The sequence below is a fragment of the Marasmius oreades genome, chromosome 8 (assembly GCF_018924745.1).
Source record: "Marasmius oreades isolate 03SP1 chromosome 8, whole genome shotgun sequence".
In the NCBI taxonomy this organism is placed as follows: domain Eukaryota; kingdom Fungi; phylum Basidiomycota; class Agaricomycetes; order Agaricales; family Marasmiaceae; genus Marasmius; species Marasmius oreades.
In genome coordinates, this window is record NC_057330.1 from 786,184 (window position 1) to 806,754 (window position 20,571).

The following is a 20,571-nucleotide window of genomic DNA, read 5'->3' on the forward strand; positions in this document are numbered from 1 at the left end:
TTTAGAGGCACCTTGCGACTGAACGGCAGCTAAAGTGAGGCTATACGACCGAGGACCACAAATGGATACGAATGTTGTTGTTCTTCGGGGCGACTGGTGATGCTTTCATCGATGTTGGTCGTACTAAAGCCGTCAACACTTGCAAGTCAACATGGCCATCTTTCATCGCTACAAAAAAGACGCTACCCACCACATCTGGTAGACGACCCCATAGTTCGTTCCCTCATAAAATCTCCTTCAGTTGAGCGGGCAGAGGGTATTGAGAGCCACGCGCACGCATCGGCCGCTGACGAAGAATCAGTAAATGAACAGTTTGATCGCTTGAGGAACCTAACAATCTGGGTCGAAGATCTCGTAGGCGAAAGGGATAGGTTTCAGTGAAACTTTCTGATGACCATCTCTATACGATGTCTATCACCGACGACTGGAATTCTTCATTTGAGTTCAGGGTCACTTCTACGGCAGACTGCCTTGATCCTACTAAGCCGATGCGAACGCGTCGTGAAGTGATACCGAATATTGCCTGAAAGAGGATGTGGCTGGAGGTGGCATATTCAGAGCTGTGTACGACTAATGGATCTTTTGTAGTATTCGGAGCTCCTTCGCGGGCAACAATGAGATTACCTTGGATGACACGTCAGATAAATGGATTATCGAGAAAAAAAACTTGGGGCGTACGCGTGCGATGAATGGTGACTTTGCCAGTCGTCAAACGTTTGGCACGAGTAAGAATAAGAATAGTTCGCTCCTTTCCGTCGTTTAACCCAACGATTTCGGTCGAACATATCTTGCAACCCATCTGATGTATTCGGCGTATTCTTTACGTCTAGGGACATTCCCTCCTCAATCGGTGAACTTGACCTTCGCTGTGCAAATAGGACAAAAAGCGAAGGGACAGGACGAAACGCGGTGAGAGCGTTCTGTGCTGTAGAATGAGAACCCCGTAGTAGAAAGGTGTTTGATGGGCTGGTCGTCGTCTTGTTCCTTGCTCTTTTTCTTCTTATCCTCTGAATTCATTCCTGGTATTCCTGATAGAAGCGCGTCCATTTGTAGGCGTGGTATCATGTATTAGCCAAGTTCGACTAGGATGAGATAACGATAAGATCACGCCTTATCTGGAGCGGCAACCCGGCCAACTTTGAAGTTTCCCGCTCGCTCGCTTCCTCTTCGTTATCCAGTATGTCCCACTCAACTCAGTTTGGTACGCAGAATCTTAGTGATATGCAAAGTGCTCGAAATAGAGCATCCGTCGACATAGCTTCTATTCGAGCTTACCTTCACGGTACGCAGTGGAAACCTTTGTTTACTTCCAGGTTCTTGTTTGTTCACCTTTCTTTCTTTCTTGTAGATGGACGCGAAACATGGGAACACAAGTATAGTATAGTTTCAGTAATATCGAAGGATCCTATTTTTGACGTGACCGGAAAGTCAGTATAAACCGCACGAGTACAGCATTCATTTCAACTGATTTGAAACGGTACGGTTTACAGAGATTTCACGACAAGGTCCCAACGGTACCGTAGTGCCCTTGCGAGGATGAGACGTATATACGAGCTGCAAGAAGAACATGATTGGACAAACCTTGATATTTTGTTTGCTCTGCTTGCAATAGGGGAGACATTACCTATACATCTTCATAATGTTGGTCCGTCTATTATCGACTTGCAGTCCCTACGGCTCGCTCACGCTCCATTCAGCTTTTGAACCAGTGTTTCTTGCGCAAGCTTCGAAGGAACTTTTGAAAGAATACGCTGACCTGGTAATTCATCGCGGCATTCTTGGATGTTATCTCCAGACCGAACTGGGACACGGAACGAATGTCGGCGCGTTAGAGACCACGGCTACGTATCTCCCCGATACTCAGGAATTCGAGTTGCATTCTCCCACCATGACTAGCTCGAAGTGGTGGATAGGTGCACTCGGGAAGACAGCTACTCATGGTGTCGTTCAAGCCAAACTGATCCTTCCTGATGGGACGGATGTAGGACCACATCTATTCTTCGTTCAGCTCAGGTCTCTAGGTAAACATCCCTGCATAAAATGTTGCAGTAGCTGATGCCTCGGCGTATGCAGATGACCATACACTTCTTCCAGGAATTACTACTGGGGATATAGGTACCTGGTCTCCTTTCACGTGTTGATTTACTTAACGTACCTATCCTTACGATGATCAAGGACCAAAGGCCATGGCTGGGTATTCTGCAGTCGACAACGGCTTTGCCCGTTTCAATCGTGTCCGCATTCCCAAATGGCACATGCTCTCCAAATTTTCCCATGTCACTGAAGACGGAAGGTATGTCAGGCCGCTTCACGCCAAAATCAGCTACGGTGGTGTACGTTACTCCTTTCATAGATTCTTTGCTAAGTGTCTGATAGTTCCGATGCACAGATGCTTTACATCCGATCTGGGTAGGAATCATTCCACATCCTTTCACCTCGCTAATATTGATTTTTAGAATGATCACTGGAGCAGGCTGGTCTACAGCAAAGGCCATTACTATTGCTATACGATACGCGACTGTTAGACGGCAAGGCACGATAGGCTCGGATGGACTTGAACTTCCTGTCATCCAATATCCTTCAGTTAATGTGCGCCTCTTCCCTATATTGGCTAGGGCATACGTGTTTATTGAACTTGGAAGAGCCATGGTGAGTGACTCCTCATACTCATACAATAAAATTGACGCTAGTCTCCAGGTCAGGTCGTTTGCAGAAATGTCTGAACGATTAGCAACCGGAGATGCATCCTTACTGGCCGAGGTACACGCAACCACGAGTGGCCTCAAAGTGCTATGTAGTAGTGCTTCGGTGCAGGATATGGAGACTGCTAGACGCTCGATGGGCGGGCATGGCTACAGCGCATTTGCTGGTATAGGAAGACACTATGCTGAATCGCTACCCTCTGTCACGTAAGTCATTTAAGCTTTTTTTTCGCGGTCATTTCCAAGTTAAAATGAAAATGAGACGTCTATAGCTATGAAGGAGAGAATTATGTCCTTGATCAACAAGTTGTCCGCGCTGCGCTCAAAGCATTTACAATGCTCTTCAAGAATGCTAATTCGCAACGCCAGAAAACTTCGGAACTTGCGAGTTCTCTACCACCGTCCTCGGCCTATCTCAGGCTACTCCTCCCAGAACCAGATAACAGTCAACCTGAACCTCCAATCTTATTGGAGGCTTCTTGGTTTGACCCCTCTGTGTTGATCACTCTACTTGAGTGGCGCGCATCGCTCCTCGTCCATGAAATAGCCCAGACGAGCCATTCTCCCGACGCGACTATTTACCAACGAGTCAGCAAGGCTTCAACGGAGGCGTTTGTGGCCGGACGAGTGGGGGAGATGTTGGCTCTATTGAGGGAGTCCGAGATGAGTACAAAGGACCAGGAAGTCGTGAGACGTCTTTACATTCTTGTAACCATCTTGTGCGCTTTCTTTTTGTGAAATTTTACTCAAACGTTATCTTCCAGTACCTCCTTACTACAATCGAAGCCAGCTTAACTGACTTTCTCTCCTTTGGGCTCCTCCGATTCCCTCCCCATGATTCACGGGAGTTACCACGCTCCAGGGACCCTGCCAGAACCTTACGGCTTGCCATTCTTCGTTTATGCGAGGACCTTCTTCCCGAAGCTATTGGACTTACTGATGCATTTGGCTTTACGGACTGGGAACTTGACAGGTGATTCCATTTAGTCTAGCAATTGAATGTAAATTGATTATCTTCCTCTAGTGCACTTGGTGTGTACGATGGGCAAGTCTACAAAGCTTTATGGGAGCAAGCGCAGACGGAGCCTCTGAATCAAACAGAGGTCCCAGAGGGATATGAGGTCGGGCGCCGACTCTGTTGTGTTGTTCGTTATATCTGATGGGATTTATTTATAGGAATTCATAAAGCCGTTGCTGCTTCGTGGACAACGCCTCGCAAGAGCGGCCAAGCTCTAGGGTACACCGAATTGGTGTTTCTATCGAATTTTGTTGACGATTCCTGTGCAAGATGAAGTTGCCAATATATTTATATTTACTGTGTAGCGAGCGCTCGAGGGTCCATGTTCCTTAGTATTTTTTCGGAAAGACAGCTAGCACACTACCACTTTAGCTTCTGCCATTGTTTTGTTTTGCGCTTTCATGGCCTAATACTGCCGTCTAATAGTAACTGTAATACTGGTAGAGGGTGTGTGTGTGTTATTTTTTGTTTATCCTTGAATATTGAATTCCCGCTCAATCTAATTCACCCGCATGGCTGTCCTCTAGACAGGGCCTTGGAAACAGTTGTCATTATTAATAGTATTATGCTCGCTGGAAACGAACGACCTCAGCCTTTACTCACTTTCAATGACCTTCCACCGTCTGCCACTTTAATGAACCCATTGAGTGCAAGTTCAGACGACGAACCTGTCCTGAGGAGGTGGTACCATAATGCCTCCCTGTATCGTGAGTACTTTCATCCTCTCCCGGTTCTTCTTAATGAGAAAAAACGCCAGTAACGATTCTTCTCATCGTGGCACCTCATCCTTCCCTATTGTACTTCCTCGTCATCCACTATCTCAAGACTCTGAACGACACTTTCCATTTCACCCTCCATCTATTCGTAACCTATACTCTGACGGGTCTTGCCCTGTCGTCCCTCATCGTTTGTGTGGCACGCGATCCTGGGCCAGTATCCAGCGACGAAAGTAACGAAGATGATCACGGTCGTGAAGTAGGATTGACAGAAGCGTTGTTGACCATGGATGACGACTTCAACTCCCCTGCGAAGTGGTGTCGGAAGTGTTGGGTGCGTGCTTCGCTGAATCTGAACCAACCTCGAATAATCGTTCATTTTTTAGGCACCCAAACCTGAAAGAACCCATCACTGTTCTACATGCGGTCGTTGTGTTTTGAAAATGGGTGAGTGTTGTTGAATTTTGCAAGTTGTTCCAATCCAGGAATGTATCTTTCTCTCCATAGACCATCACTGCCCTTGGCTCGGCTCGAGGTGTATTGTAAGCAATGCCCCGATTCCCAAATCGTATGCTTTCTCAGATGCGTCACTTAGGGCCATAGAACGTACCCCGCTTTCTTGCATTTCCTTTCCTGTATAACCTTACTTGCGATTTATTTGGTCGCCATCTGTGGTTCCTTCATATATTATGCATTCACTCATCCTTTCGATGTGGTGCGTAACTTACTGTTGTTGAACAACTCAATACTCACCTCTTGTTGTTTAGGAAGAGAGTATACCCTTTCATACTTTAGGACTCTTTTTCGCTGGCTGCATAATTGCCATCGTCATCGGTTCCTTTCTGATATATCATCTGTACCTCGTCACGTATGTACCCTTCTTTCTCGCTTTAAACTCTTCTCCAACAAGTCAACATGTAAATTTAGAACCAACCAGACCACTTTGGAACATATCTCCCCATTCTTAATCCTTCGATATCTTCCTCCATTACCTCGTACCGGCCACAAGCTCTCCGACCCGCCGCAAGAGCACGAATTATCTTCACCCCAACGGAGATTGGTCAAGGACGCACATGGAACGATACGACTATATGACGTTGGATGGAAAAAGAATTGGGGTCAGGTATTTGGGTGGAACGGTCGTTACGGGTGGCTAAGGCGGCTCCTTTACGGTGGAGCTAGGCAAGTGCTTCCATTCTTTCTGTAATTATACTCCCTCTACTGAACTGTGATTTATTTCTAGCACGGGCGATGGGAAGGTATTCGCTCGCAATTCTCGGTCAGAAGAGTTGTTGGAGCGAGTAGCTAGAGAGCTGGTTGAAGCAGATAAGGACAATTAGAGTCTCGATGCGTTCCTTGCAATCGCAACGCCCCGTTGTCCTGAAGTTGTCGCTGTCTTCCAAAGGAAAACAAGCTTGATTGGACTTGTAATGGGAATTGAAGATCGGTGATGACGTATTTCAGGCTGGGGCTTATAGGATCCGCCCGCATCTGACAGAATGATACGCCAGTGGCGGTTTTCCAGACATTCAAGTACTTATTTGATATTGAAACATTTCTAGATTACTAAGTGTTATTCCCAATCTGGTGAGGCCAATGGGATGGCGCACGAGCGCTTCCGAATCTTTGTTGCATTAGAAGACGGTATTTTATTTATTTTCGTAGCAGGCCCCGATGCCCCCGTTGGGCCCATTGGCATGATTCAGCCGATTTCTCCACGCCGTAACGGTAGTGTGGATACAAGATCTTGCAGAGAAAGGCGGTACGTCACAAACTCCACGGGGGCTGTTTCTGGCACTTAAAAAGGGGGTGAATTGGCAAGTATGTGCTCCTAACTTGATTTTGGACTTGACTTTGCGATTGACCCCTTGACGCGATACTACATGCCTTCTGATATTGTAGACGTGCACGTACACGGTACAGAGGACAACGAACTCGCCATTCGCCAACAGCTGCTCGATGGACTTCGGCAACCTCAAGGACAGAAACATGTCCCAACCATGCTCCTCTACGATGAACGAGGCTTGAAGCTATACGACGACATAACCACGCAAGCTCCCGAATACTACCTATTCGCTGCTGAGGAAGAAATCCTTAAGGAACGCGCTGATGAATTGGTTCACATCATGCACGGGGGCGCTGGTCCGGTGGAGGGGGAAGCGGTTATTGAGCTTGGAGCAGGGTGAGTATATCCTTCCTTTTTCGTGTCGGAATGTCATCTGCTCCCTGCGTGAGCAAAGTTTTTCTCTTTCAACTCATATCACCGCGAAACCTCATAAGAACTGACCATGTTATCTCTTGGCTTGCAGTGCTTTGAGAAAGACTTCTCACATCTTGCTTGCACTCTCTCGCCTAGTAAAGAACCCTTCTGACAAACCACCAATGACCTACTACGCCCTTGACCTCGAAAGGAATGAGTTGGAACGAACGCTTGGAGAGATTAATACCTCTCATATCGGAAAGGAATTGGAAGGAAAGATTGCAACAAAGGGCATGTGGGGAACGTACGACGACGGGCTTAAATACATCGAGACTGCTGGAATGCATTCGGTCACGCCCGACTATGTTGACAGAGCTGCGACTTCATTTTTGCGACTCGACAATCGCGACTCTTCGCCTGGTTCGAACGAGTCGGAGTCGTCTACAAGTGACTCGCACGACTACTCTACTTCCCACCCATCGACCCCAGACGATGCTCAACCTCCTTTACACCTTCTTTTCCTTGGATCCTCGTTGGGGAATTTCACTCGTGAGGAGGGTACGCACTTCCTGCGCTCTCTGCCTCTCCGACCTGGATCCGGAGACACGCTCCTAATTGGGCTGGATTGTGACAACGAGAAGGAAATGATTGAAAAGGCGTATAATGAAGACGGTGGTTATACGCGGAGGTTTATCATGAATGGCTTGAAGGCTGCGGGAAGAGTATTAGGTAACGAGAACTTCTTTGATGAGAATCAATGGGAATATGTTAATGTAAGTGGTTGAGCGGAATGTCCTTCGTTCTGATTCCGACCGTTCACAGAGGTATGATGAAAAACAACGTGAGTAACTTTCTCTAGGATTTTGGATTGTTGTCTAGATTGCACTCACTCTCCTTCAAATACTTAGGCCGGCACGAAGCGTTTTACCGATCCAAGTCCTCGCAAAGTCTCAAGCTACCTTCCGACGAAGGATCTCTACATTTCCTCGAGAATGAGTTGATCAAAGTGGAGGAATCGTGGAAGGTGACCATTTATTGCACACACAATTAAGAATTGGCCTAACGTTCTATTTAGTTTTCCGAAAAGGACGCTTACACCCTTTTCTCGGAAAGCAATTTGAGGCCAGTGCAGCGCTGGTCAGACAGCCAGTCTAGATATTCGCTTTGGCTACTTGAACGGCCAGCATTCAATTTCCCGCTCCTATCCTCTCGTTTCGCATGCAATGCCGATGGGCAGCTTGTTGAGAAGAAAGCGTATACGTCAACGACATTTGGTGTACCGTCTCCTCAAGAGTGGGAGAATGTCTGGGCACTCTGGGATTGTATCACCTTGCGCATGATACCCCCTTCAATGTTATATCAGAAACCTATCGACCTTCGACACATCTGCTTGTTTTATCTTGGTCATATTCCTGCATTCCTTGACATTCATTTGTCAAAACTATTAGACGAACCACATTCGGAGCCAGATTACTTTAAGGTTGCGTATCACAATTTCTTGAGTCCGACATAGAAGCCTCTGACGCCCACTATGCCGTCTCCAGGATATCTTTGAGGTAAGGAAGAAGTGGAATTAGCGGCGATTTTTCATACCGACTCTCATTCTAGCGTGGTATCGATCCCAATGTCGATGATCCTAGCCAATGCCATGTACGTCCAAACTTTGGTCCCTCTATTATGGATAACCCTGATTTCGTTGCTACAGTCACACTCCGAGGTCCCACGAAAGGATGAAGAATGGCCCAGTCATACTGCAATCCTTCAATTCCGTTCTCGTGTCCGGTCACGACTCTTGAAACTTTATGAAGATATCGACAATGGTACTAAGGAGCTGACGCGAAGAATGGGTCGAGTGCTATTCATGACGCTCGAGCATGAAGCTCTTCATGCTGAAACTCTTCTCTACATGCTAATTCAACGCGCTGGCACGGGCACTATCTCTCCTCCTGGATTCGCGATTCCTGATTGGGGCTCTCTCACCGAATATTGGAACACCCTTCCTGCACCGGAGCAATCAACCGTGACTCTGGGCCCTGCGACGGTTGTTGTAGGTCATGATGATCTTGACGCAGACGACAAACTTCCAGAAAACATCAAAGATTTCGAAAAGCATGAATATGGTTGGGATAACGAGCATCCTGAACGAGAGTACCAAGTGGGACAATTCCGTATTGAATGGCGTCCGGTCACCAATGGAGAGTTCTATACTGCTTTCAAGGCGAATCGTGATCGATTCCAGCTCCCTGCTAGCTGGGTTGAACACAAGGGCGAGACCCAGGTACGTTTCCACACTGACATCCGTCTATGTCATGATATTTGATGCTTAGCTTTTTTGTGATTAGGTGAGAACGCTCTATGGACCTGTGCCTATGAAGGTGGCGCATCATTGGCCAGTAGCAACTTCATTCGACAACCTTTCAGCTTATGCGACAGTCAAAGGAGGTCGTATTCCTACGGAGCCAGAGCTGCGATTGTTCTACGAGAAGTTCAAGTCGGGATTCGAAGGTGGCGCTAACATCGGTTTCCGGAACTGGCACCCTATTCCGTGAGGCGTTGTTTTTTTTTCTTTCCATGTGTTCCTTATCGTATTCACGTGTCTTTTTTTCTGAAGGGCGACGACCGGGGGTGAGAAGGACGGCGGAAGGGGTCATAACGGGGGCGTGTGGGAGTGGACTTCAACTTTGTTCGATAAATATGATGGATTTACTCCATCAGAGCTCTATCCCGGCTATTCTGCGGATTTCTTCGATGGGTGTCATCAGGTGGTGGTAAGTGACTCTCATACGTACCTGCATGCAGCATGGAAGAAACTCATGATTCTTCCGAAAAATACAGATCGGAGGCTCTTATGCGACGATTCCTCGTATCGCTGAGCGCAAGTCAGTCCGAAACTGGTACCAACGAAACTATCCCTACCCATGGGTCGGAGCTCGAGTTGTGTATGATATTTAGACGAGGCAGTTATTTGAAATGGACGATCAAAAGAATCGACTTGTACTAGTAAATAATGAGAATGTAGTCTGTACCCAACCGGCCTCACAAATACGGAGGATTTCACATGTCGAATCCGACTTTTTTTTATTTTTGAACATCTCCGCAACATCGTCGAGTCTAAGTATAGAAAATGTATTGCGCAACATAGACGATAGCGTCTTAAGCTTTGATCTCTCGAGATCATGGTAGCATTGTTATGATGTTTTGTGAAGCTAGAGTTGCTCTGAACGCAGACATCCTGACTCCGATCCGTTGAAAGAAAACCATTCATCTCAAGTATACTTTCTGGACTGCTATCTTAGCGCCGGGAAATCGGAAAAGAAGCACAGAAAGCTTAAGCGGGTTCGGTTGCAGCATCACATACGATGAAATGAGCGTCCTGGGCATTTTGTTTCGAGAAGAGATGATGCATTGCTATGCATTACTTATGGGCCATTTCGTAGTCATACGTCCGACCGAGGCCCGACCGGCCGATGGTAGACAAGGCCGGAGTTTAAAATCGACCCGTTCCCCATAAGGCGACTGCCAAATTGGGAGAGATAGATAGAGAGTGCGCTTGGAGAGCGCTTGAGCCTCAGCTATCCGTCTCGACGATTATTCTCACTCTGTCTTTTTCTTTCGGCCATTTTATCACCTATAGATATCCATCAATATGCGATTCAATTTTCCCTATCGCCCTGGATTCCTCCTGTTCACCCCTGAGCATCAAGGCGACTCCAACTTGAACATTTGAAATGTCACGGTGAGAGGAAGACCCCTCGTTGCTTCCGTGTATGCTTTACCTGTGCTCTCCATGGTCAATTGGTCCTAGATGGACTTTGAGAGGGATTATCGTTAGGCGCTGTGGTAGAGCCGAACATAACTTTACCATCCGGTCGACCCGTTTCCCACTGCCCCTTCAACTCCAACAGCTGGAACGACATGAAAACAGACATTTATCTTTTCTCCCAAGTCTGTAACACACCGCTGTTGGACGGTGTTCTTATCCAAACCCGGAATCGCACTTCTATACTGTGGGTACTCCAACTCACAGTGGGTGACGGTCGCGGTTACGATTCCGATGAAGGATATAAGCACATAGATGCAATAAAGAATTCCATACTCTCCAAACGACATGACCATGCTGTTACCATCCGCTATGTGCTCGTCAAAGCAACCCGTCTCAATGGAGAGAAGAAACCTCCGTCTTGGCGGATGCCTACGGAGTGAACGCACAGGCGATGTATTTTGCGCTTATCTCGAACTCTAACTCTACCTAACTCATACATTACGTTTATTACATACGCCCCAGTGTTTCCATATCGTCCCTCTCGTAGTTGTATTCCATTGTTCAGTGTTCTCCTTTACATTACGTTCTGTAAATCCTTTTTCAAATCATGTTCAGCACCCTCTGCCAACAGTCATCTAACCGCTCTTGACACAGCCGTATTACTTGAGACAAACAGAATTGTTTCGATGCAGCCAGTGACTATATATATCTCGTCCTGCGTGATCTCGGGAAGGACCTCTTCAGAGCTTCAGAATCAGAATCCATTATGGCTGTTACGCCGAGACGAGCGCGACCGGTAGATTTTCTTCCCGAACCTCGATTTTCTAATTACTGTAACGTACAAATTGGTTTCTGTCGTTGTCACGGCTCTCTACTCCCGTTGGCGGTCGTATTAACCACGAAGATGATGCAACGACCACATGTACAGACGCGAATATTCAAATATCCAAGCTTCAAGTGCCATGCAACGCTAACCTACTCACGTTCCAGTTCGCTTTTCGGTCCTCAGATGTATCGACAAACTCATCCTTACGCTGCGATGAGAAGTTCAAGTTATCTGCTGCTCAAATGTCTGTGCGGCTTACTAGTATGTTCTACCAGTCGGGCCTTCATGTCTGTTATTCGTTCAAGCCTTCCAAGGTGACTTTTGTAATGGGTCGATATCAGAGTTGGTCAAAGGTACATTCTCATTCTTTCTATCAACGTCACGTCCAGTACCGCGGTATCAATCATAGGAAGCTAATGTGCATAATGTTTTTCTGCGTCGAGAACTGGTCGAACGCGAGAAAAGGGTGGGCAGCAAGGGTATCTATTGCTTCTTGCTCGTGGTGGGCTGAGTTTCAGCGGTCAATATTCAGGAACGCCATCAGACCACAGTATGCAGACGAAATATTGATGGACAGGCGCAAGAACGTGAGGCTTAAACGTACGATTCTTGGAACAAAGAATATGCGAGGGTTTGCGTCGATAGGATTCGATACGCCTCGGAGTCGTCTCCGGGATTTCCGGATACTCCGCGAGCTCCCTGTGAACGTTCTCAACAAACGTTCCTCGCTTTCACAACGTTAGTTGTGTGGGCGAGTGAGGGCGGGGAAACAGACACGTTTATCAGGTGCATTATCAACCATTCGAATTCATGGCGGCCATGGAACCTTGAGGGTTGTGAATGGATCAGAACACTTTTAGGGTGGACTCAAGAAAAGCGGCGGAGAGTCGGTGACTAGCCTATGGTCAAAGTGGGGTCCACTTAGATAGGTGTAGATCAGGCTACCTCAGTGCTATCTTCATTCCCCAGTAAGTAAGAAGCTTGTGAAAAAAATTAGGGTCGTACCTAATTCTCCGTTGAATTGCGTTCTGTAGGATCCTGGTATCTCGGCTGTCCCCTGGGGTTGTGATGCATTGATGGCGGCGACCCACAGATAGTCAGATACTGTATCAATGAATTATAACCTCTGGTCCAAGCCACGCAACGTTTATCACATTGTGGCAAACGCTGCGGGGAAGGGTGAGATACATGATACCATGCTCCGTGTAAGGAATGATGAATAATGTATTTGTATTCCAGGTGTTATTCAAGATGATAGTTGATGCGTATGGCAGTGTACTGCGTCCGTCCGAGTACTCGTTTCGACGGTGACCACAGCGGCTAGAGTAACCCCAGATAATGGAAGAACAGATTTCCTAGCGATAACCTGAGTAAGGAAGCATGGAGAAGAACACAGGTTGAAAGCAACTTACAAGAAGACGTGATCGATAAAAATTTAAGCAAGTGTGGGCAAGTGTCTTTACGGCCCGGAAGAGATAAAAATATTCGGCTGCATTCTTTCTTCTGCAACTTCCATGACCCATGGTCGCCTCTCAATCTGACAAGCCCATTCCTCGTCCTTACAAGTGTCCATATCCTCTATGTGGTAGGGCCTTTAGCCGCCTCGAGCATCAGGTCTGTAGCTGCCCTTGCAACATCACAAGCTGTTCGTCTGACCCTTCAACAGACTCGTCATATCCGGACTCACACCGGCGAGAAACCTTTTGCCTGCAACTTTCCGTCTTGCGAGAAACGATTCTCCAGATCGGACGAGCTCACTCGACACTCACGAATACACAACAATGACGCTCCAAAGCAACACAAAGCCTCCACAAAACACACCGACGCCCCATCAGAAGGAGGGACGGTAAAGAAAAAGGCAAAAAGTAGAGCCAACAGTGATGACGAGGTGAGCGGCCAGCGAGGTTTCCCCATCATCTCAATATACTTAATTTCGTCGCAGGGGGAGACCTATGCAAGGCCAACGTCCACAACCTACGAAGACCCACAAAAACGCCGTTCCCACTCAACCTCATTCACAACACTTTCATCGCTTGCTATAGATGAACTAGTCGCTTTGGAGCGCGAAGAAGCATTGCGGCGAGCACAATATGCGGCTAAGCACGCACAGGCGTTACGTCGTGCGGAATCAGAGGCACGTTCTCAATTCCAGCTGCATCAACGGCACCAGCAACACCATCATCGGTCATCTAATCCTTATCCGGCCCCTTTCCAAGCCTCCTTCGCCGATAATCGCCTATCCAAAAGTGCCACGACTTCCCCAGTCCCTACCCCGCTCTATACGCCTCTCAGTTCCACAAGTGACAGGGGCTATTTCGGACTCTCAAATGAAAGAGAGAACGAGAACGAGGGCGACGAGGCGAAGATCTATTCTACTCCAGAGGATGATGATAGCCTGATATTGGTTGACGATCTGGAACGAGCGAAAGAACTCAAGGCCACAAGAAGGCTTAGTGGCCCCGCTTACTTCACGACACCGGGCGCAGTCGACCGTGCAGATGCTAGCACAGCATCGGGAACATCTTCAAGTTACCTAAGTCAGTCTCGTTCTACAGGACATCTGGTCAGCCTAGGCGGCCATCATAACCATCATTCACACCATGGATGGGCACATCCATACCATCATCCCCCCGATCCCATCTACGCCCACGGAAGGAGAGCGCATGACTCTCCTTCACCCATGTCTTCGGACTCGGAGGGTGCACAGGTGCAAATGCATAGGTCTAAGTCACATCAGGGCAACGCACGTACACCCCATGCGAACTCCCGACATCCATCTCAATACAGTAACAACACTCTTCCGCCGCCATTGTCGTCATCACCCTCTACTACCACGGCTTCGGCCTCGACCTCTCCACATTCATTCCATCTCCAGCCACAATCTTACCCTACCTACCCGCGCTCTGTCCCCAATTCTCCCCCAAAATCAAGTCCGCTTACTTTTGGTTCTTCGAGCGGTGTGCTGTATAAATCCCCCTCGTCCGCGGAGTTTCCCACTCCGGTAGCTCCGGTAGCTTACACGCCCAGCACAAGTCCTTTCCTTGGACCACTACGCGGATTGAACTTGTATTCCACGAACACATCAAGGGCCCCCAGCCCAGTCTCATTGCCTCCACCTGTCCATGCGTCTTCACCTAACGACCTTCCCTCTCATTACCGGAACCATCATCGCCATCATCACGGTACGCACCATCCATACAGAGACTCGAAGGGAGACTACCATTCCCATCACGCAGCGCATCTGATTGCGGCTAATGGCAGTTCTAGTCCCGATAGTATTCTCCACGTGGATCTGGGGTCAGGACCGGGTAGTGTGGAGACGGGGAGAACCGCGTCAAGTACCCCGACTGGACACCCGCCATCATATATCCGTGAAGTCAGGAGTGCGGATTCATCAAGGGCTTCGTCTCCACTGCATTGGGAACACCCGCCGAAGACCCAGACTCACTTGGCCCATTCAGTTAGACTCGCGTTTGGAATGACACCTATACACCCAAAGCTCCCGCTTTCATCTAAACGATCGATGTCGCCTGCACGGGTTCCGTCACCGAGCTCCCATCCCCATCACAATCAATTGGGAGCAAGCATTGTACCCGGTGGAATGTTTCCTATCTCAATGCCTCCGTCGAGAAGTAGCTCGCCACCCATTACTCTAGCACCGCTGAAGTTACCGACAGGCAAAGAGGAGGACAGCAACAAAGAGGTAAAGGGCGACAATGATGAGAACTCAAAGAGGGACGATTCGGCGCAAACGAAAGTTGAGTTACCTGGATTCAGCGTCTTTGAAGCAGCGGCGAGAGGACATGTGGTTGCCATGGCGGTTGATTCGCCTGTAGCGGCAGCTGTGAGATAACAGCTCCATTTTTTGACGACCGAATCATCTTATAGACTATGCTAACTATGCTACCATCCTCTTCCCTACTTAATCACGCCCTCAATCACCCCATCTCATCAAGTCATTAGTTGATAGAATTTTTTTTTGACTTTTTTGTTTGTTTTCGACAGTCAACAGGGTCTAGATTAGAACCCTCCCCATAGACGATTTTACCCACCCCCATAGATTCTTGTTCTTGAGCATATGCATATGGGTTATTATGTATTCACACACTTGCTATTCTACCTATCACTATCGTCTCTAGTACACAAGTACAAGTACAGCTATTGTCGTATTTGTAGCGTTCCTTCAACAATCCTCAGACAGTGAAAGGCCCAGAAAGAGATTCAACCGTCAGGTTGGTACGTTGGGGGTACTTTCATAGTGCACCGATCATGATGGCGGTGACGATAATTGCGTGGCGCCCATAACCACCCACAACTGTACCTTTCGCGTCATAACCACGACCTCTCCCAATGCTTAATCACGACAACATCCTCCCTGGGTACTCTCGTCAACATCGTCGCACGCAGCCCACAGCAGCGCAATCAATATTCGATCATGGCTTTCCGTATTCTCAGTAAGTTATATTACATTTCAAAGTAACGGAATCATTATTTTCAACTTCCCTGTAGTAAATTGTCGGCTCATGTATCATGTGTAAATGCGTTGACGTTTTCTCGGAAGGATGGAAGGTTTCTAGCCAGTGGTGGAGATGGTGCGTACAACAGTGGTTTTCCTTTGTATATCCGAGTGTCGACACTTCTAACCAGATCTCAATATTCATCTATGGGATTTTCATCAAGAGAATGTTACTGCACCTTGCCATAGCTTTGTTGGTCCTCTAGTAAGATAATCCTCGTTCTATGTTCCAAGTATTGACCACTCTATCCGTCCACCGATAGCGAAATATATTCTGCCTCAAGTTTTCTTGCTCAAATCGCTTTTTATTTGCGTAAGCATTTGCGGTTCATGTGCCTCTTCTTCACCGGACATGGTCTTACCCTGAACTTGCAAACTGGTCTTTGTGGCTCGTAAAAACAAAAACTTCAAAAGCGGAGGAGTAGACTTCCAAGTCTATCAGTATGACATCTCTCGACTGGGATCTACGTTGACGAAGGAGGAAAATAGAGCAGTTGGCTTCTTCCGAGAACATGTGCGTGAACAGTGGCTTCATTTCGCTTTTTACGGTACCGCTGAACAACACGTACATTCAGGATAGCATACGTGAAATTGCATGTCACCCATATCAAGATGAGCTGTTCCTTGTTGCGAGTGATAGCGGGCGAATCGCTTTGCATGATTTGCGTGTACAGCCGCGCTCGCTAATCGGTCGAGCTCAAGACGCAATTCAGCTGGAGACTGAAGTAACGGGTGTACAATATCACCCGCAAACGGAACATTTGTTTGTTACGAGCGATGGGCAGGGGAATGTTTGTTTAAGAGACACGAGGATGGCGTTCGGGGCTCGGACTGAGAGGAGTGGAAATGGGGTCGTCTTGCATGTGAGTCGACAAATTATCTGTTCTTCCCTGTCATTGTGTTCCATTCTGTTATTCTGACCATAGACTTGCAGTATAATACGAAGCTTTCGAAAAGAAGGCTAAAACATTTGAGTAACCCAGAGAGCAGCAGCGTTACTTTCGGTGCTGACGGTAGGTCCTTTTCGTATCGGGCTCGAACCATTCTTCTTACAATTCCTGACTGCTTTTTTACTCAGGGAACCAGATAGCCGTTACGATGCTGCATTATTTTCCAACCATATATGGCACATCAGATCCAAATCCCATTGCGATATGCACTGGGCGGAATTATCCCGATGGAACGCCAGTACCTGAAGGAGAAAGAACCTACTCGAATTCATGCACAATGAAGGTAATTCTCTTCATTCCAATAAACCATTGAGCTACCGTTACTGAGCTAATCTAGCACGGGTGTTTTGGAAGGCCACCAGATAATCCTGGGATATCCTATTACTGTGCCGGCTCGGACGACTTCTGTGGATATCTATGGCAGATACCTCCGGTAGAGGAACTAACCGTTAGGAGGGAAGAGATCGCAAGTCGTGATTGGTACCGGGAGGATTCGCAGGTTGTTGGTGAGTTCAAGTCGGTGACCGTTACGACATTAAGGAATGCCCAATCTTCGTTCAAGGTTTCACGAAGGATCTTGGGTCAGCTAGGTACCTTCCTGTGGAATTGTCGACACCCACAACGGTCTTGAAAGGTGGGTAATGCCATCAAGTACCTTTCGAATGGTAAGAGAGCTGATGACATGGGCTGATGGGACAGGCCACAACTCCATCGTGAACACAACGGTCATACATCCATATCTACCTCTGATTGTTACCGCTGGTATTGAACGCGATGTTCGATTGCATAGCCCCACCAAATCTACACCGTTTCTGCATGAAATGGAGGCGTCGCCAACAGAGGCACGAAAGCTGCTGAAGGAAACTGATCGTGAACAGACCAGGAGGGTTGTGATGGAACATTTGTTTCGAGATGCGGAAGGATATGATTTTGAGAGAGATAGAGAGGAGGTAGAAACTATTGCCTTATTTGATGGGTCAGTGTTTCCCCCTCGATTCGTGCGCGAGAAATGGCTGATTCGATCACTACATAGCATTCTGAGAATTGAAGGGCAGGGTGATCCGTTCGGGAGGCGTTGGGTGGCTGATACAGATGAGGACGAGGACGAAGGAGACGGGGAGGATGAGGATTGTAATGACTGATCTACAACAGGTAAGTATTTGATATACCAGCTTTTTCCACGACGTGTCCATCGAATTCAGCCATTAGTGAATCTGTACACCGAGCCGCCGAAAACCTGCACACTCTCGAGTCTTGAGTATCGATGACGTCGCAATGTTATGATATTCTTATCCGTCATTCAATACCGATGTATCTTATCACGTCCCTGAATGCTTTTTGCATCTTCAAATGGCCCTGTGGAGAATCGCTGGGATCATCTTTACTACAAGTGCGAGGTGCCAGTCCAGGGCAGGATCAGCAATTGGGTTGATGATCTGGAAACGGGATTTACTCCGAAGGATTTCCCAGCCTGACACGATTCGCTGCAGGTTCCGGAATCTGATTGACATGGACCAGGGCTACAGGTTACCGTTTCGCCACATTGGTATCGAGTTCACCCTGGGCGACGGTTAAACCAGAGGCAATTTAGCGAAGCCATGGGTGCCAAAATCTGCGTTCAGAATACCGTGCTACGGCCAAACAAGACGATCTTTCTTGTCCCGTCAGTTTCTTGATCAGCCCTCCGGATAGTACTCTTTCTCTACCTCGTCGGTCAAGAACGAGGTATGCTTCGCAGCCTCCCTATAATCGGAGCCCGTTTTATCTAGCGTATAATCTTTCTCCGTACCCTTTCTACAAACATCGTCTATGTCCACGTTGTGTTTTTGAGGGATCCAGTTCTGACCAGCGTCGCATGTCTGTCGAGCTATCTGGAGGAGGGGAAAATTCGATGACTCTACCCAAACTACTGTGATTTTGCCGATACAAATAATACAGCAAAGGCAGAGGGAGGGGATAAGGTTCGAGATTGTGATGTACTGGTTACGCTACCGATTGTACTACAGTAATTTCTGGGATAAATGCAGCGAGACCGACTTCCCAACTTCCAAGACTCACACATAAAGCGGATGTACATGGTGGAGAAGCCTTATTGTTTTTGGGTCTGTTCTGCATGACTGGTACTGGACACGTGCCAGATGACATCAAAATGTCCCCAGTGTGTGGTTCTATTTGTCCGCGGCCGGCAGTAGCTTCGGCGAAAGCACGGCAATACATACAACGCACAGCGAGGACTGCTCTCAGCTCTGTATATCCCCATTGTTATTTATTTTCCCTTCCGAGGCACAATTATCTAAGAAATAAATAGTGTTTGGGGCCACTTATATACATTTGAAAATGCTAACTATCAAAAAAAAAGATTGATTTCCAGAGTGGGAATATGGGTCCTGGTTGTCGCCGTGCTTTTGCCGAAGCTACTGCCGGCCGCGGACAAATAGAACATAAGATTTCAAAATGAAAGCGCTGTGTTGAGTCCGAGACACCCGCAAGGTGTCGATCGGTACAAAATGCAACGATAGCCAGCCCCCCTGATTTTCCACCTCTCCTCTTACCAACATCTCTATTATCAGCTATCCTCAGTTCGATGAGTCACGACGGTAAGCCCTAGTCTTCTAATCTTGTTTGTCTGCTCGTAGAGCTGATCATGATTTTTACCCTTGAAAAACAGAAAGACAGACAGCAACAGCAACGCCAGAACCCACCGCTGGGGCCTCAGACAGCGTCACCTCCTACCACCGATGGCATCCAATGGCGCTGGTTCCAGTGCTACAAGTGGTGCTTGGGCGACTCGCCGCATTACTTTCTCTCTGTGTCTCGCTTGGCGGCAGCTACTACATCTGCATCTACCCACACTTCACGACATCATCTTATGTGTTCACGTTCCTCTATCTCGCATCCTTACTCCTAGCGATCGGATTTGCGAGGTACCCCTCGAGTCGATGGTGGTTACTACTTATATTCATAGATGCATACGCTATTCACATCAGTAAGTATGCACATATACCTTGTTCGATTGCTCATTCATCCTGATCCGCCCAGTTTCTTCACATGCACAGACATTATCTTGGTCCTCACCGTCTGACGACGGTGCCTTGGCTACCTTCGGTTATACGATCAAAATCGTGCTCAGCCCATTACCATTGACAGCAACAAGCATCCTGTCGGTAATTTTTTTAGTAGAAGGAGAATCAAGACTCGAGAAGTTGGGCCTTTTTGGTGAACTGATCCGGAGAATCCTCACCAAGATTAAAGTGAGTCCCTCATCACTGTCGAAAGTGAGATTTCACTTGTATTCTACCTGTCGAAATAAGCTGACATACTTTTAGGTATACAAACTTAGGCTGATCAACACATTTTCTAGCTGTTACCAGAACCCCAAGAGCATCGCCCAGAAGAGCGGCAACCAGAAGAGCTGCTACCAGAAGAGTTGCAACCACAAGAACAAGAGCGAGGTCTAAGTACGGATATTAGGGATTCTCAGTGACTACGTTAGTACCAGTACTGCAGGCTGCCTCTTATATACCACAGTTCGATTTTCACTCTCCCATCCATTTCTCACATTTCCTATCTTCCACCCCAGCCTTCCCATTGCGCTGCGCAGCTGTAGCAGCTTGTCTTTTTACATCTTTTTCTTTTTGTTCATGTACTTTCTTGGGGCATCATCGATCATCTTGGAACTAGATATGGTGAATATTATCTGGTTTTCAGCATTATGGACGCGACGCACGTCCTTTGCAATGCCTGTTTGCGCTAAAATCTGTTCCCCAATTTCTGGCTCTTTTCCTTCAATCGATACTGTATGCAACTCCTCTCAGGGACTTCGCAAGAACATGTATGAGGAGTAATACTAGGACGGTGGCGAGTGGCTAGTAAAATGAGC

At 47.5% G+C, this 20,571-nt stretch overlaps 7 protein-coding genes across 7 annotated transcripts; 6 read left to right on the forward strand and 1 right to left on the reverse strand.

Moving 5' to 3' along the window:
• Positions 1-335: 335 nt before the first annotated feature.
• E1B28_012161 (uncharacterized protein) lies at positions 336-814 on the reverse strand. Its single transcript, XM_043157243.1, has 2 exons — positions 679-814; positions 336-624 (listed from the first exon to the last, which is right to left on the reverse strand). Exons 1-2 carry the CDS (start codon positions 797-799, stop codon positions 401-403), a joined length of 345 nt encoding a protein of 114 aa, XP_043004610.1. The 5' UTR covers positions 800-814; the 3' UTR covers positions 336-400.
• A 365-nt stretch (positions 815-1,179) lies between these two features.
• On the forward strand, positions 1,180-3,938 carry E1B28_012162 (uncharacterized protein; the record flags this gene model as incomplete). The annotated part of the gene is made up of 13 exons (XM_043157244.1): positions 1,180-1,282; positions 1,349-1,427; positions 1,491-1,645; positions 1,698-2,021; positions 2,074-2,115; positions 2,176-2,333; positions 2,390-2,409; positions 2,457-2,649; positions 2,698-2,909; positions 2,975-3,410; positions 3,467-3,675; positions 3,727-3,823; positions 3,879-3,938. The coding sequence occupies 13 exons, from the start codon at positions 1,180-1,182 to the stop codon at positions 3,936-3,938; spliced, it is 2,088 nt and encodes a 695-aa protein (XP_043004611.1).
• Positions 3,939-4,042: 104 nt separating this feature from the next.
• Positions 4,043-5,776, forward strand: E1B28_012163 (uncharacterized protein; the record flags this gene model as incomplete). Its single annotated transcript, XM_043157245.1, has 8 exons — positions 4,043-4,427; positions 4,478-4,770; positions 4,823-4,883; positions 4,944-4,978; positions 5,032-5,151; positions 5,204-5,304; positions 5,364-5,618; positions 5,680-5,776. 8 exons carry the CDS (start codon positions 4,043-4,045, stop codon positions 5,774-5,776), a joined length of 1,347 nt encoding a protein of 448 aa, XP_043004612.1.
• A 543-nt stretch (positions 5,777-6,319) lies between these two features.
• Positions 6,320-9,588, forward strand: E1B28_012164 (uncharacterized protein; the record flags this gene model as incomplete). The annotated part of the gene is made up of 11 exons (XM_043157246.1): positions 6,320-6,618; positions 6,746-7,409; positions 7,459-7,477; positions 7,545-7,660; positions 7,712-8,116; positions 8,181-8,192; positions 8,245-8,286; positions 8,342-8,914; positions 8,979-9,181; positions 9,248-9,404; positions 9,472-9,588. 11 exons carry the CDS (start codon positions 6,320-6,322, stop codon positions 9,586-9,588), a joined length of 2,607 nt encoding a protein of 868 aa, XP_043004613.1.
• A 3,054-nt stretch (positions 9,589-12,642) lies between these two features.
• Positions 12,643-15,437, forward strand: E1B28_012165 (uncharacterized protein). Its single transcript, XM_043157247.1, has 3 exons — positions 12,643-12,839; positions 12,892-13,113; positions 13,168-15,437. The coding sequence occupies exons 1-3, from the start codon at positions 12,747-12,749 to the stop codon at positions 15,076-15,078; spliced, it is 2,226 nt and encodes a 741-aa protein (XP_043004614.1). The 5' UTR covers positions 12,643-12,746; the 3' UTR covers positions 15,079-15,437.
• A 97-nt stretch (positions 15,438-15,534) lies between these two features.
• E1B28_012166 (uncharacterized protein) lies at positions 15,535-18,735 on the forward strand. The gene is made up of 13 exons (XM_043157248.1): positions 15,535-15,679; positions 15,735-15,817; positions 15,873-15,946; positions 16,005-16,054; positions 16,156-16,255; positions 16,317-16,604; positions 16,676-16,754; positions 16,820-16,974; positions 17,029-17,197; positions 17,254-17,325; positions 17,391-17,667; positions 17,725-17,843; positions 17,901-18,735. The coding sequence occupies exons 1-12, from the start codon at positions 15,576-15,578 to the stop codon at positions 17,831-17,833; spliced, it is 1,560 nt and encodes a 519-aa protein (XP_043004615.1). The 5' UTR covers positions 15,535-15,575; the 3' UTR covers positions 17,834-17,843; positions 17,901-18,735.
• A 430-nt stretch (positions 18,736-19,165) lies between these two features.
• E1B28_012167 (uncharacterized protein) lies at positions 19,166-20,537 on the forward strand. Its single transcript, XM_043157249.1, has 4 exons — positions 19,166-19,288; positions 19,360-19,677; positions 19,731-19,966; positions 20,018-20,537. The coding sequence occupies exons 1-4, from the start codon at positions 19,276-19,278 to the stop codon at positions 20,147-20,149; spliced, it is 699 nt and encodes a 232-aa protein (XP_043004616.1). The 5' UTR covers positions 19,166-19,275; the 3' UTR covers positions 20,150-20,537.
• Positions 20,538-20,571: the final 34 nt, after the last annotated feature.

Bases quoted from the DNA above. Each gene is read 5' to 3' on its own strand.
- E1B28_012166 (XM_043157248.1), top strand. From the start codon at position 15,576: ATGCTTAATCACGACAACATCCTCCCTGGGTACTCTCGTCAACATCGT. The intron at 15,680-15,734 runs GTAAGTTATATT...ACTTCCCTGTAG, and splicing joins CATGGCTTTCCGTATTCTCA to TAAATTGTCGGCTCATGTAT. The intron at 16,055-16,155 runs GTAAGCATTTGC...AAACTTCAAAAG, and splicing joins TCAAATCGCTTTTTATTTGC to CGGAGGAGTAGACTTCCAAG.
- E1B28_012167 (XM_043157249.1), top strand. The intron at 19,678-19,730 runs GTAAGTATGCAC...TGATCCGCCCAG, and splicing joins TGCATACGCTATTCACATCA to TTTCTTCACATGCACAGACA. The intron at 19,967-20,017 runs GTGAGATTTCAC...ACATACTTTTAG, and splicing joins GTCCCTCATCACTGTCGAAA to GTATACAAACTTAGGCTGAT.
- E1B28_012165 (XM_043157247.1), top strand. From the start codon at position 12,747: ATGGTCGCCTCTCAATCTGACAAGCCCATTCCTCGTCCTTACAAGTGT. The intron at 12,840-12,891 runs GTCTGTAGCTGC...ACCCTTCAACAG, and splicing joins TTAGCCGCCTCGAGCATCAG to ACTCGTCATATCCGGACTCA. The intron at 13,114-13,167 runs GTGAGCGGCCAG...ATTTCGTCGCAG, and splicing joins GAGCCAACAGTGATGACGAG to GGGGAGACCTATGCAAGGCC.
- E1B28_012161 (XM_043157243.1), bottom strand. From the start codon at position 799: ATGGGTTGCAAGATATGTTCGACCGAAATCGTTGGGTTAAACGACGGA. The intron at 625-678 runs GTACGCCCCAAG...GTGTCATCCAAG, and splicing joins AGTCACCATTCATCGCACGC to GTAATCTCATTGTTGCCCGC.